Genomic DNA, 15,000 nt, shown 5'->3' with positions numbered 1-15,000 from the left:
AAAATGACCCGGTCAGAGTGATGCTTTCTACCGCAGAGAGAGAGAGAGATAGATAGAGAGAGAGATAGATAGATAGAGAGAGATAGAGAGATAGAGAGATAGATAGAGAGATAGATAGATAGAGAGAGAGATAGAGAGATAGAGAGATACGGTAGATAGAGATAGAGAGATAGAGAGATAGATAGAGAGAGAGAGAGAGAGAAAGAGAGGGATGGTCAACGGACGTCCGGGCCCTTTAGGCTGCTCCGGTCACGCCGCATTAGCGGTACCGCTCAGTGGAGAGAGAGGTTCTGTGAGAAGCCCACAAAGTGGCTCATCCCCAGCCTGCTGTGGGTGCTCTAACACACGCTGCACTGCGCCGGCCCAACGACAGGCTGGCCCCCATTCAGCAGGAGAAAGGGAATCGTGGAAGTCTGTTTTGTTCCCTGCAGGTCCTGGAGTGAGAGCCAAACATCTGTTCTCCTCAGAAGAGCATTTCTGCTGTCGCCATCTTATCTAAGGTAACAGCACGTATGACTCGTATGACAGGATATATTTCCAAAAAGGGTACACCAACGAGAGGTGGAGGAGGTTAACACACAAGGATCCTCGGTGGAGGAGAGTGGACGTCCAGGACAGAGGCAGTCTCAAGTGTCAACTCCACATGTGCTGAACTGCTTGAATGTCTTCTGTACTCCACGTGAAAGGAACGAAGTAAGATGCTGTTGTAAAAGAATCCCCACTCGATTGTTTGATAATGTCCTTCTTGATTGTTTGATAATGACCCCGCATCATACAGCTCCTGTAGTTAGACTAGGACATGCTATAGTGGCTAGATCTTATACGACGCTCCACTCTGGCTAGTTGTGATGCTCTGAGTCCCTCCCCTCTTTCTCTCCATGCTCGCTCGCTTGCTCTCTCTCTCTCTCTCTCTCTCTCTCCACGCTCACTCGCTCTCTCTGTCGCTCTCTCTCTGGCTTTAGCTGCTCATGACCTATTTCACTCTCCCGCGAGGTCTTAATAACTTAACCTGATTAGGGCCAGTGTCAACACCCCCTTGCCCTGAGCCTAGCACAGGCAGCAAGAGCCTCTGAGCCCCATTACCGCACTTCACATACACACTGCCACATATAGACACATACACACACACACACACACACACACACACACATATACGTTTTTATTAGTACATAGTTCCTGCAAATCAATACAAAATCCTCACTTTTTTTTCTCACTCAATTATTGCCTCGGCCTAAATGAGTAGACTGGCACTAAAATACATGTAAGTCCTCCACATCTGGTTGGCCATCTGTCCCGCCGCAGGGGACAGCAAGGCTCTTTCCATCTCTGCCTTTCTCTCTCTCTCTCTCTCTCTCTCTCTCTCTCTCTCTCTCTCTCTCTAATCTCTCTCTTCCTCACCATCCTCCTCTCTCTACCATAAGAAAGAGAGAAGGCACCTCTAATTACCCACAATGCAAAAAACAGCAAGGTTGATTCTCCCCAAAAATAATTCCCATAACTGAGAAAATAACCAGGGTAATCAGGGTGAAGGGAAAGAGAGCTGTGTCATAGTTTGCCCACTACAGTGCATGTATTTCTCTCCAGAACATAGGCAGGTTTCAATGCTGAATCAGATCTTAGGGGGGGGATGTCCTGGCAGCTAGCCAACCTTTTAGCATTAGCCTGCCCTGGAGAAGAGTTTACAGTAAAGCAGCTTGCTGTGCTGTAATGTTTCCGCCGCCTGTCCCAGTTGACATGTCCCCAACAAAGTCCTCCAGGGGCCAGGGGTCATCCAGAGGACAGGGCAAACCCAGGCCACTGTAGCCCCAACGTAGCCTTACTCACCATGACCCCGATAACCAGGACAGTCAACCTTCAGAGGGAGCCTGCCGAGCACCAGGCCCATAGGCCCATAGCACCATTCAGGATGAGACCGAAATAAACGGCCGGTTTTTATAAATATTTTAATTTTCTCTCTGCCTTTCTTTCTCTCGCTATTCCATCCGCAGAGGCAAGATGGCCGCCCTTTCAACCCTCCACCGGAGCGAGTGGGAGGCTGCTGCCAAGGCAATCAGAGGAAAGGGGGGGAAGGGAACAAGCTTATCCAATCAAATCTCTCCTCTCTTGCTGAGTTTCCCCACAGGCTCTCTGGTCAGCAGTGCAGTGACATCACAGAGCAACATGACTCAACATGTTAGCATTAGAGGCACATTTCCGTGGCTAACAACTGTGTTAAACACATCCACCAGCGAAAGGGCAAGAGGAGGAGAAAGAGGATGGGGTGAGAGAGAAAGAGAACACGAGAATGAGAGCGTGTAAGCGTGTGTGAGAGACATCTCCTATATCTATGGCAGAGACGGGATGGAAGGGATGGAATAAAATGGTCTTGTCGTTGAAGTCGTTCATACCACTCCAACGGAATCCACTATAATGTATCGGTTTCCCAGAGTTCTCCAACCACATGAGTCAATGGTCAAAATCAGTCTCTGGTCAATGATTGCGTGTGACTATCAAGTGAGAAACGGATCACCCCACCGGCGAACACAGATTAGCCAAACACATCAATCAAACATGATCGATATTTTCCAACTGCCAAAATAGTGTGTAACTAAACTGGAACAATTCCAGAAATGTTGCCTTGCACACACTGATACACACGCAACGCACACACACACACACACACACACACACACACACACACACATACACACTTATAATTGCTAATAGCAGACTAACTAGCAGGCACACTCACCGTATGGCGAGCAGCTCATGACCTGTCTTGTCATCGGGGACCTCTGGATGATCCCCTGATGGGTAGAAGAACAGAGAGACCGTCAGCAACTTATGTAAGAAGAAATTATGTGGGTATGTGTGTGTGTGTGTGTGTGCGCGCGTGTGTGTGCGTGTGTGTGTGTGGGTGCGTGCGTGCGTGCGTGCGTGTGTGTGTGTGTGCGTGCGTGCGTGCGTGTGTGTGTGTGTGCGCGCGTGTGTGTGTGCGCGTGTGTGTCCATCCCACTCACGTCCGCTGATCTTGGTGCTGACCCTCTGGGCCAGGGCGGTGCTCTGTGCCAGCTGCTCTCTGAAGCTCTGGCCCATGTAGTAGTCGATGTCGTTGGCCCGCAGCAGCTCCTCGAAGCCCTTGGTGGTGTCGCCCAGGTGCTGGGTGAGGATGTGGCACACGCCGCGACCCTCGCGCATACGCTGGCGCAGGTGGGACAGCTCACGGGCCTGGGCCTGGATCAGGGTGTCAAATTTCCTATCAAATCAAGGGATTAGAGGGAGAGGTGAGAGTCAATATCAGACAGACTGCTGCTGCTTCACTGAATGACAACATGATTAACCTGCAAACGAATCGATAGTGTCATGAGTGGCTGTAGAGAGGTGATATGGGCCATCATCTGTGTAGAATTTGGGTTATCGCTGGGCAGACATGCCCCATCATGACCCATGAGATGCTAAACTGCATTTCGTTGTCTGGTACTTGTACTCTGCAATGACAACACAGTTGAATCTAATCTAATCTAACCATGCCCCACAGCTAGGGAGAGGGGCAGACAGGGGACACAGTATTCCCACCAAAGTCTGACTCCTAACTCCTTCCCCCTGAGGGGTGGACAAGAACATGACGTCCTGTGAACGTCCCTGGCCCTGTCCTCACCCTGCTCCACTCCCCCGGGCACAGGGGGACAATCTGGGACACTGAGCTGTGGGTTGGGGGTGTTTGTGATGTGTGGGGGGAGTGGGGAGGGAGTTTGTAAATGAGCAGCTTGAATTCGACAGGATACGTCGGCATTGTGCCATCAAACTAACATACTGCATAGTGGAACATCTCTATTTGTATTAGAATGGCAACTGTATTCTGGTGTACAGACTGGCCTAGGGTGAGTGAATAAGGTGATCGGATCGCATTCACAAGGTGACAAAGGTCTAAGGTCAATCAAGAACCATTTCTAGAGAAAAATAAAACTCTTATTTAGTTTTTTTAAGTCAATTGTATAATTTGCTTTTGTATATTCTTGTCCCTGACTTGTATGCCTTTGTTCGCCAATAAAAAATATATTAAAAAAAAGAAGAAGCATTTCTAGGATTTGCACACATTCAGCTGGTGGTACCTACCCAGGCCAGGTGGCAGCCTTGCCCTCCTCGGGAAGCAACTTGGTCACCTGGGACCCTTTGCCCTTCCTCAGCTGATCCTCCAGGGCGCCCACGCGGGTCACCAGCTCCTGCAGGTCCTTGTCGGGCCGCGGGTGGCGAGGGGAGGGGTGGTGGCCCAGGCCGTCGGACGACTGCCACCCCTCGTCGTCCTCCGGGCCGCTCTGGGAGGGCGAGGCCTGGAAGCCCCAGTTGACCTTGCGGGGGGTGGAGGGGCCGCCACCGTAGTCGCTGGAGACGGAGAGGGAGCGCAGGCGGCTCTGGAGGCCGCGGATCACCATCTGGGAGCGGGAGAGTTGGGAGCGGAGGTCCTCCACCAGGCGCTGGAGAGAGGAGAGATCCTCGTCCCCCGGACCCACGGCCACGGCCACGGCCACGGCCACGCCCTCCTTGCCTTTATCCACGGAGCCGGACCACCACTGAGAGCCGCACTCCAGAGAGGTGCACATCTCCAGATCGTCAAACTCTGCCGGTGAGAAGGAGGAATGGGATAGTAGCATTAGACTGATGACAGTACCGGTAACTTACCATTTCTTCGTCAAACACAAAATAACATGGGATAATTAAGGGGAATCGTTCAGTAAGAAAGGCGGCTCTGTTTTGTCTCAACAACAGCAGTTAGTGTTGTTTGTGTTGTTACGTGTGTGTGTGTGTGTTTAGTCATGCCACAGTACCTGGGCTGCTGGCGTCTTCCCTCTCCGCCTCGTTCTCACTGCGGCCACACGTCTCGTAGCCCAGGTCCTGTAGGTCCACCTGGATCTGCTTACTGTCCTGCTGCACTGACGTCTCCGCTGAGAGAGAGACAGAGAGAGAGAGAGAGAATGACACGTTCCATGTTAAAAAACTACACAATACGTGTGTGTTACTGTGTGTGTGCCTGTGTGCCTGTGTGTGTGTGTGTGTGTGTGTGTGTGTGTGTGTGAGTGTGTTTGTCTATGTGTGTGCGTGTGTGTGTGTGTGTGTGTGCACATGCGTGTGTGTGTGTGTGTGTGTGTGTGTGTGTGCGTATATACACTCACTCAATAGCTCTCTGTAGTCTTTGAGCTGTTCGGCCTGGGCCTGAACTGTGGCTTCAGACACCATGAGTCTCTCCTGCAGCTCCTTGCTCTCCTGGACAGACAGACGGACAGCCTTCACACACATCACCGTCTCCAGCGCGCTCTGCTGCCTGCTCACAGCCCCGCCCACCTCCAGGTCATCATCCTGCGCCTGTCACACACAGGACCAGAGCAACGACAACGTTAGGGCCTGTCACTCACAACACTTTAGAAATGCATAATTTCCTTTATTACGTTCGTTTCTTTCTGTAAGGTAGCCTAATCACCAAGATAAGTGGACTGGTAATTACTCCCTAAAAACATCTCACGTCATTTACCCCAAAAAAGACAGTATTTTCAGACGTCATGAGAAAACTCCACTCATGTAAGGATCTACTATACAAATTAAAGATTGCCTGAGTCTTCCCGTGAGCGGACAGCTCCCTCTACCTGTGTGGAGTGGGACAGCAGGTCCAGAGACACAGGCCGGGTGCACTTCCTCTTCCCCTGGGTGTCTCTCAGCTGGGGTCTGGGGGCGCTGCGTTTCCACTGGAGGGAACACTCCTCAGGGTCCTCCCACATCTCCAGCCCTGACTCCTCTTCCTCCTCCAGAACATCGTCATCCTCCTGTTCTTCCTCCTCCTCCTCCTCTTCCTCCTCTTCCTCCTCCTCTAGGAGCCTTTGTTCGTCCCTCGGGTCATTCTCAGGCCGTCTTCCTGTCAGGTGACCGTTCTTCAGCTCCTCGTTCTCCATACGCACGCTGAAGAGGGCTTTCCTGTGTGAGGGAGAGAAAGAGAGAGAGAACACAGCCACTCTTCAGAATCAGCTTCTCCTGACACCTCTCAACTCCACTGTATCCGCACTGTTTGACTATAATAATAATAATAATAATAATAATAACTTTAATTTGTATAGCACTTTTCCTGCAAACATTGCAGCTCAAAGTGCTTTAGTCATTATATAATCATAATTAAATTATTATTAGGCAATATTAAACATCAACGATCACTTGAGCATCTCCAGCACGCTAACAGCATTTAACTATAAAATGCCTGTGTATGCCTCTCTAATTTACGTATATGAGAAAACAGTGGATATTTGGTTCAAAGAAGTGAAAGTAGGCCTTATACATGTTTCATACATGTTCTTGCGGGTTTCATTAAGGTCCTGTCTGTGTGGTCGTTACCTCATCTGGGACAGGGAGGAGAAGCCTGCCTTCTCCAGCTGAGCTTTGAGCTCCCCCAATTCTCTCTCCACCACCCTCTTCTGCTCCACCAGCTGCTTGACCTCCATCAGCCCCTGGCCCTCACCAGCTACATCCTGGGATAGCTTCCCCTTCCCCAGTCCTCCGTGCTGTTGTGGGCTCTGATTGGAGGAGAGACCAGAAAGATCTGAGCATGCGAAAGCTTGTCACAGTATATATGGATGACAGAGGTTGGTAACTAGGAGTAGTATCTAGGGTAGTAGTATCTAGACACAAGACAGGGTTGTGAAAGAACCATATGAAGCTTCAGTACTGGTTAAGTAACAATGGTGAGACTATTGAACTGCACAGTGCTTCTTTCAAGTAGTTAGGGTTCGGGCTAGTTACTTCAATTTTGAAGTACATTTTTTGAGGAACTGAGAAAATACAGTGGAGGACAACTGGTGTTACTGAAGGTAATGACACACTTCAGAGAGCAAAGATCTGTAGGTTAAAATGTTGACTGCATAAGATAAGAACCAGAGTTGGATAAAGTCATATGTTTATGCTCTACCTGCATGGAGGCGAGGGACTGAGCCGTCAGTTTGGAGTCATCTTCCTCAATGCTGTCAGCGTACTCACTGGCATCATCATCATCATCTTCCTCCTCCTCCTCTGAGCTGAACTCTGGAGAGAGAAGATAGTGCTGTGAGACAGTAACACAAAACATACACATACACAAGATAATACTCAACATAATCATATGTTGATAATACTCTCAAATGTGACGTTTGCTTTTGCCAATATACAATTCAACAACCATGTTAATACTGTTTACCAGTATATGTATATATATACCAGATACGTCTGACTCTTAGCGAGGGACATTTTAAACCCTTCCTCCCTTTATGTCATCAGTTAGATGACAATTAGATGTCCCAGATGTCTGGGATCAGCTGACCCAAGCGGAATCCTAATCTTCATCATTAGTGGGGAAGATAAAGGCTGACCTTCAATCAGTTCCATTACAGGATAAGATTGTCTAAACAAAGACACTCAGACATTTCCTGTCTGGGGAATCTCAACCAAACAATCCCTACTAGTGGAGACTAGGTTAAGGGGAGATACCTAAATAAATAAGTATACTCACTTACAGTAGCATAGATATGTACACTATATTTCATCAATCAGGGCTAGACATAGATCATAGGTCAAATGAAATAGTGACATAGTGTAGGGTAAAATCCCCATGTATTATCAGTGGCAAACTCTCTTATGTACACTTGCAGATGTGTTTGACTTGGGGTAACCGCACCACTCGATGTTTTGAACAGTAACGTCATGACAATATTATGAATCAATATTATGATGTTCACAGTATTACCAGGGCATCGGTTTCATAATGTGATTATGAAGTGGTGCTGTTGGCTTTGGCAGAGAATTCAGATGCAGAGGCATCAAGGCAACACACACACAGTACTGTTTTTAATCATGTTGCCCATGTTTTTTTTTATTTCCTTGGCCAACTTTGGCCTTCAGGGAACGGTGAATGAAGGCTCATTCATAAAGGAGGTCTAAGTTAAGCTAACGCGACATCTACATCTAGGCCAGGTGGTAATCTCCTACCTTAAGCCAGTGATATAGGCTTAAAGGAGAGGTCTGCACAGCAGAAGGCATGCCAAGGGCTCGTTAGGTCCAGGATTATTGAGTTCCCCTTGAGACGTGATTACTAAGATCTGCTCGACATGCAGAGATGCAACGGAAAGGGCTATCTGCGTTTCTATGGAGACTGCAGTGGAGGCTGAGGGTAGAAATTGGATGGGCTCATTGTAATGCAAGGAATGGAATGAGGAGTGGTTAAAACAAGTGTTTGAAACCATTCCTCATGCATTACCCCTAATCGTATACCTACTATGCATTGATATCTAAACAATCAAAGTAAGCAACGCAATTGCTCATTAAAAATTGGGTGCATTTTGTGTTTCAGGATATTATTATTTTTTTTTTCCTAGCACCAGGGGAGCCCCCCCTCCCAAATTTCGTTGTTTGGTACCTGTACTATATCAATGACAATAAAGACCATTCATTCATTCATTCATACAGTACTTTTGCCTAGAACCAACTATAGCAGATTTGAGTAGGGTAAGAAGAATTGCAGGTAAGTGTTTTGGACAAGGTAATGTGCTTTCGATGTATGGACAGTGTTTGTGAAAGAGAGGTCAGAGGGACAGCTGAACCCAGGGCCACCATGAACACCACCACCCAACAGAATAACACAAGCTTTGTTTATTGAGAAGCTAAACATCATGGAAGGGGTTTGTAGCCTCCTACTGGAATGGACATTTCAGAGGGACAGTCTGTGATGGTACTGTGCTTGTGACACACGTAGCAAAGACCTCGGCCAGCAAAGCTACTTCTGGTATGTCAACAGAAGGTTCCTCTATGAGAGAGAGACATGTTGACATACCTATGTCACAAATGTTTGACATACCTCAAATGTTTTGACATACCTCATGTCCAGGAGGGGAGGATGAGTTGGAGCAGAATGTGCCATACCTACCGTGGCCTTGTGTGGCACTCATAAACAAGGTTATAATGTCATTCTATAATGTCATTACCGGTCAAATCTAAAAGTTATTCATGGCTGTTGAATTGTAATTGGCCAAAATCAAAACTCCCTCTTAATCCTCATTGATATCACTACATTAGTAGTCATAGGTTAAGCATATTAAGAATCAGACTTGTCATAAAAGCAAACAGTATGAAAATGTCCATATATTATTTTTTTAAGTACACATTTCAGACACCAATTTGTTCAATATTCAACAAATAATTAGGAATAACTTAATTAAAGACATTGATCTATCAACACCATTCTATTGTGTAAATATCAATGGTACATGCTGTTGGTCATGCAAAGGCACACACACACATTATTAGCATAAATAAGTTCTGACATAACATAAAAACACCCACAATGCGAAATAAAAAAATCTGCTGCTATTGACATTATCATACAAAGTTAAAAATCTATTTTATGTAAACATGATCCATAAAACTCTTGACTCGTACCAATTACACAAACACAAATAAACATAATACGTTTATAAATATATTGCACAGACAAAATGTCCATATTGATAATTGCACAAAGCTTCACAATAGTGTAAAACAAAAGACAAAAAACATATATTATCTTGCTGACATTGACACATGGATTAGAATCATCCGAAAAAAACAGAGACCCATGTTAGAACACGCATTAGTATGGCCCCAATTCTGTATGCAGAAAAAGCACCACTGCCCCCTGCAGCTCAAGATGTGCCATCACATACAGTGCCCCATGCTCCGTTGATGCCCACCTCCAAAATCAGCCTGCCTCTGGGCTGGCCTGGCCGTTGCCATGGCAGCATGTTGGGTCAAGGCAACGCTCTCTCTCTCCCTCAGCTCCTGCAGCTCATTGGTCAGTCTCTCTACCAGGGGCAGGCCTGACGGCTCCACCAGCTGTCTCTGGAAGTCCTACAAACACACACACACACACACACACACGGTATGAACACACTCACACTAGTTAATATAGTTTGAATGCAGACATAGCACAGCTTAAACACATACGTACCCACACAGAGGCCAACACGCACGTATATCCAACATACACTTTCAGTGTACGCACGCACACACACACACACACACACACACACACACACACACACACGCGACCCCCCCACTGACCTTGATGATGTCCTCTTTGACGAGCAAGGCCCTGGTGAGGGCGTCCAGCTGGGCCGCTTGGCTGTGGTTGTCGTCCTGGTTCTCTCTCTCCCTCCTCAGGGCCAGACGGAGCTCCTCCTGGAGGTCCTGGAGGTCTGGACCTGACCCTGGGCCTACGTCCACGCCACCAGCACCAGCACCACCAGCACCAGCAGCCCCGTAGGCCTGGGAGCCTGAGGTCAACTGTCTGCGCAGCTCCTGCAGCCTTACCGCCTGCTCATTCATCACCTCCCCCAGCCGGCCTGCAGAGTCCTGGGAGAGGGGGAGGGAGGGAGGGGGAGGGAGGGAGGGGGAGAGAGGGAGGGGGAGAGAGGGAGGGGGGAGGGAGAGAGGGGGAGGGAGGGAGGGGGAGAGAGGGAGGGGGAGGGAGGGAGGGGGAGAGAGGGAGGGGGAGGGAGGGAGGGGGAGGGAGGGAGGGGGAGGGAGGGAGGGGGAGAGAGGGAGGGGGAGGGAGGGAGGGGGAGGGAGGGAGGGGGAGAGAGGGAGGGGGAGGGAGGGGGAGAGAGGGAGGGGGAGAGAGGGGGAGAGAGGGAATAAAGAAACATATTTGGCTCAACCCAGCTCCTCTAGTATCTCTCTCTCTCTCTCCCTCTCTCAACTGTGAGACCAAGAAAAGGTGCCTCGGAATCACACTGGGACCAGGACACAGCCTTTCGGGTCAGTTGGGGCTGTGTTACCTGTAGGTACTGGTCCCTGGTGCCGATGGTGTTGACCAGGTCCTGGACCTGTGCTTGGTGCTCCTGGGCCTGACGGCCGCGGTCGGCCAGCAGCTCCTGGAACAGTCTCTCCTTCAGCTGCAGACGGGCCTTCAGCTCCTCCACCACCTCCCGGGGATCAGCCTGCACCTGAGCCAGCAGAGCAGACGTCACGTCCTGGGATAGACGAGGGAGAGAGGGAGGGAGGGAGGGACAGGGAGGAGGAGAGAGAGGGGAGGGAGGGAGGGAGGGACAGGGAGGAGGAGAGAGAGGGGAGGGAGGGACAGGGAGGAGGAGAGAGAGGGGAGGGAGAGAGGGAGGGAGGGACAGGGCGGGACAGGGAGGAGGAGAGAGAGGGGCAGGAGAGAGGGAGGGAGGGAGTTTAAGAGAGATGGGAGGGATAGAGGGAGGGAGTGAAAGGGGGGGAGAGAGAGAATCAGGGAAGGAGAGGGAGGGAGAGAGAGAGAAGGAGAGGACGAGGGAAAGAGGATGGCGATTATTTTTTTTTTTCTTAAACAACGGGTTTGATGAATTGTAAATAAGCATATAGAGTGAAGCAGAGAGACAGTGAAACAGAGTTCCACACTGTCTCTAGTCTCCTGTACCTCAGCCTCTTTGGTGCGGGTGTGCAGGGCGCTCTGCAGCTGGGTGATGAGGGTGTCTCTCTCTCTCAGGCTGTGTTTCTGTCTAACCTCGCTCTCCTGCTGGAGACGCTGGACGCTCCTCCACGCCTCAGACACCTGCTCCAGCTCCAGATCCTTCCCCCGCAACAGCACATCCAGACTCTAGGAAAACACACAGACACACACACACACACAGTAATTAATTCAGCTGTGTGTGTATTAGTTTATATGAATGTTTAGTGTTTCAGTGTTGGCTTGACTAGCGAGTGTGTGATGTGATTTTCAACAACGTTGCAATGTATTTTCCATTTTTCAAAACATTGAACATTTTTGATTGGTGACTTGTTCCCCCTTTCACCAACCATCTTTCATGAAATGAGGTAACATAAATATTAGATAGAATAGAATAGAATAGTTTAATGACCACACGACCTAGGTCGGTGGAATTTGTTTTCGGTACAGCTCATAAACAGTGTCAAAAAACATACACACATTGTACATGACATGAACACACATACATAACCACAAGACAAGACAGAACATATTTACAATTTACAATTTATACAGTGCAGTGAGTCAGGTGTTGAGAGTCCTTATGGCAGAGGGGAAAAAAATGTTTTTGAAGCGGGATGTTTTGGTGGCCAGGGATCGGTAGCGCCGTCCAGAGGGCAACAGTTGAAACAGGTGGTGAGCAGGGTGGGAGGGGTCAGAGATAATTTTATGTGCTCTATTTGTGGTGCGTTTGAGATATAGTGATTCAACTGATGGAAGAGGGGTGCCGATGATCTTAGATGATTTTCTTACTATTCGCTGTAGTTTTTTCTGTGATTTACTGTCCGAGCTGCCGTACCAAACTGTGATGGATGAGGTGAGTATGCTCTCAATGATGGCGGTGTAGAACTGAAGGAGGAGTTTTTGTTTTACTTTGAATTTTTTGAGCTGTCTGAGAAAGAATAGTCGTTGGTGGGCTTTTTTGGTGATGAAGTCTGTGTTGGTGTTCCATTTGAGGGAGTTGCTGATGTGAGTGCCAAGGAATTTGAAGGAGTCCGTTATGGTTATGGGTTCTCCAAGGATGTTGATGTTTTTTTGGGGGGGGTGCTGTGCCTGAAGTCTACAATGATTTCTTGTGTTTTTGATGAGTTGAGCTGGAGGTTGTTGTTGAGGCACCAAGTGACTGCTTGGGCTATCTGCTCGCGGTAATGGTCTTCATTATTGTTTGTTATGAGTCCGATTATGGTAGTGTCATCCGCATATTTCATAAAGATGACTGAGCTGTGGAGAGATATCAGGTGGTTGGTGTAGAGGGAGAAGAGCCAGGGTGAGAGGACGCATCCCTGGGGGGCGCCTGTGCTGAGGGTCAGGGGTCGAGATGAAAGGCTGTTCATCTTGACCCACTGTCGTCTTTTCCACAGGAAGCTCCGTATCCAGTGGCAGATGCAGGGGTCAATGTTCATGTCCACCAGTTTGTTGAAAAGATTGACCGAGGTATTATGAGGTAATATAAATATTACGTAACATAAAGTATATACAATTTCAAACACGTAATTGTGATAATGATCATTTTAAAGTTTACATGAATAAGGTACGGAATCGGTATTCGGCCAAGTGTTTCCTTAATTTCGGTTTCAGCTTCGGACAAGAATTCTAATTTCGGTACATCCCTAGTTCATACCATTGACATGTGTGTGTGTGTGTGTGTGTGTTTACCATGATGGTCTCCTCGTTGTTGGACAGTACACAGCGCTGTCTCTCCTGGTCTCTCTCTTTCTCCCGGAGCAGCAGCTGGAGCCGGCGCACCTCGCCCTCCTTCTCCTCCACGCTGCGGAACTTGTCATCCACCGCTCGCTGAGGGGAGGGAACACGACCGTCAATCACCACCACACACTACACCATGCTACCACATATCAGGGGAGGCTGGTGGAGGTGAAAATCAGAGGACGGGCTCATTGTAACGCATAGAATCGAATGAGGAATGGTATCTGATACCATCCCATGCATTAAAATGAGCCCGTCCTCCGGTTTTGACCTCCGCCAGCCTCCCCTGCCACACATGCACAGGGAACATCTCTGCCCTCTGCTTCTTCTACAGCCTTGAGAGTTGTTGTTATAACAGCTTCAACTCTCAATGTCTCTGCCTTCACATAGTAGGTATTCAGTACATTTAAGCAATCTTTTCTATTACTGTACTGCATTTTGTGTCCACTAGGGGGCAGAGTGCAGTATGTTCCCTACCTCCAGAGCTCTGTCCCTCTCCTGGATGCGCTCTCTGAGCTTGTAGAGCACAGTGTCCCTCTTCTCCCTGGGGTCTTGCTGCTGGGCCAACATCTCTGAGTACTCCTGACAGAAAAATAGTGTGTTAGTGTGTGTGTGTGTGTGTGTGTGTGTGTGTCTATTTGTATGTGTGTTTGTGTGTGTGTGTGTGTGTGTGTGTGTGTGTGTGTGTGTCTGACCTGCACTAGGTGCTCTTTGGTCTGCAGTAAGGTCCTCAGCTCGCTGACGGTGTTCTCTCTCTCCTCCGCCTCCCTCTGTCTCTCTCCCTCCTTCGCGGTCAGCTGTTCTTCCCTCTGCTGCAGCGTAGAGCGGGCCTGCTCCAGAGCCAGGTGCAAGTCCTACAGAACACAGGACCGGTGTCGTCACGAGCCGCAAACTTATATAATACATGTTTCCCCCCCCCCCCCCCCCCCCAAAAAGTCACATCTTCACAAAAAGAGAAAACCCCCACTGAAAAGTCATGCATGCATGCACGCGCACACGCACACGCACGCCCGCACGCACGCCCGCACGCACGCACGCACGCACGCACACACGCACACACACACACACACACACACACACACACACACACACACACACCTGGTTGTGTCTCTCAGTGCTCTGGCGGTGCTGTTGCGCCCTCTGCAGGTCGTTCTCCAGGCGGTGCAGGGCCCTGCTCAGGTCTTCTTCTCTCCTGCCGGCCTGGCGCTGAGCCCTCTGGCCCGCCTCCAGCTCCAGCTGGGACTGGAACAGAGAGCCCTTGAGGGCCAGCACCTCCCCATGCCCCCGCAGAGACTCTGCCCCAGACACCTGCACCCAGCACGGGGAACAGAGAGGGGATGGGGGGGGGCGGGGGTTAGAAGAACCAGAGAGGGACAGAGGGGGTATACAGAGTGAGGGGGGGTATACAGAGAGCTCTACACTGGGTCGAGTGTGTGCTCTCTCCATACAAGCTCTGTGGGCCATTGTAACAGCCTTCTCTATCTGGCCTGTGTGTTGATAATGTCTCAAACTTGAGATGGGCCATTTTTGAGGCACAAAAAAAGGGCTCTATTCATGCTGTTGTATCTCTGTTGTTGTTGTTGTTGTTGTTGTTGTTGTTGTTGTTGTTGTTGTTGTTGTTGTTGTTGTTGTTGTTGTTGTTGTTGTTGTTGTTGTTGTTGTTGTTGTTGTTGTTGTTGTTGTTGTTGTTGTTGTTGTTGTTGTTGTTGTTGTTGTTGTTGTTGTTGTTGTGTGTGTGTGTGTGTGTGTGTGTGTAGTGTGAGGGACATGGTTTACCTGTAGCTGCTGTAGCTGGTTTTTGTTGG

General features: G+C 49.0%; 1 protein-coding gene across 1 annotated transcript in view; it reads right to left on the bottom strand.

Moving 5' to 3' along the window:
- Positions 1–15,000, bottom strand: part of pde4dip (phosphodiesterase 4D interacting protein) — a gene marked incomplete at its 5' end in the record, with an annotated part of 30,069 nt that overhangs the window by 11,532 nt on the left and 3,537 nt on the right. Inside the window, 17 exons of the mRNA XM_080533875.1 lie at positions 2,732–2,786; positions 3,000–3,235; positions 4,096–4,597; positions 4,806–4,922; positions 5,151–5,340; positions 5,619–5,943; positions 6,355–6,533; positions 6,926–7,038; positions 9,714–9,870; positions 10,084–10,374; positions 10,800–10,994; positions 11,423–11,602; positions 13,148–13,285; positions 13,673–13,777; positions 13,891–14,049; positions 14,294–14,503; positions 14,972–15,000. The exon at positions 14,972–15,000 is cut by the window's right edge and continues 64 nt beyond it. Coding sequence (XP_080390001.1) covers positions 2,732–2,786; positions 3,000–3,235; positions 4,096–4,597; positions 4,806–4,922; positions 5,151–5,340; positions 5,619–5,943; positions 6,355–6,533; positions 6,926–7,038; positions 9,714–9,870; positions 10,084–10,374; positions 10,800–10,994; positions 11,423–11,602; positions 13,148–13,285; positions 13,673–13,777; positions 13,891–14,049; positions 14,294–14,503; positions 14,972–15,000 — 3,181 coding nt within the window. The remainder of the gene's footprint in view (positions 1–2,731; positions 2,787–2,999; positions 3,236–4,095; positions 4,598–4,805; positions 4,923–5,150; positions 5,341–5,618; positions 5,944–6,354; positions 6,534–6,925; positions 7,039–9,713; positions 9,871–10,083; positions 10,375–10,799; positions 10,995–11,422; positions 11,603–13,147; positions 13,286–13,672; positions 13,778–13,890; positions 14,050–14,293; positions 14,504–14,971) is intronic.

Source organism: Nansenia antarctica, assembly GCF_963989245.1.
Source record: "Nansenia antarctica genome assembly, chromosome: 1".
Lineage (NCBI taxonomy): Eukaryota > Metazoa > Chordata > Actinopteri > Argentiniformes > Microstomatidae > Nansenia > Nansenia antarctica.
Note: the sequence above shows the minus strand (reverse complement) of the source record. Positions and strands in the feature narration are given on the sequence as shown.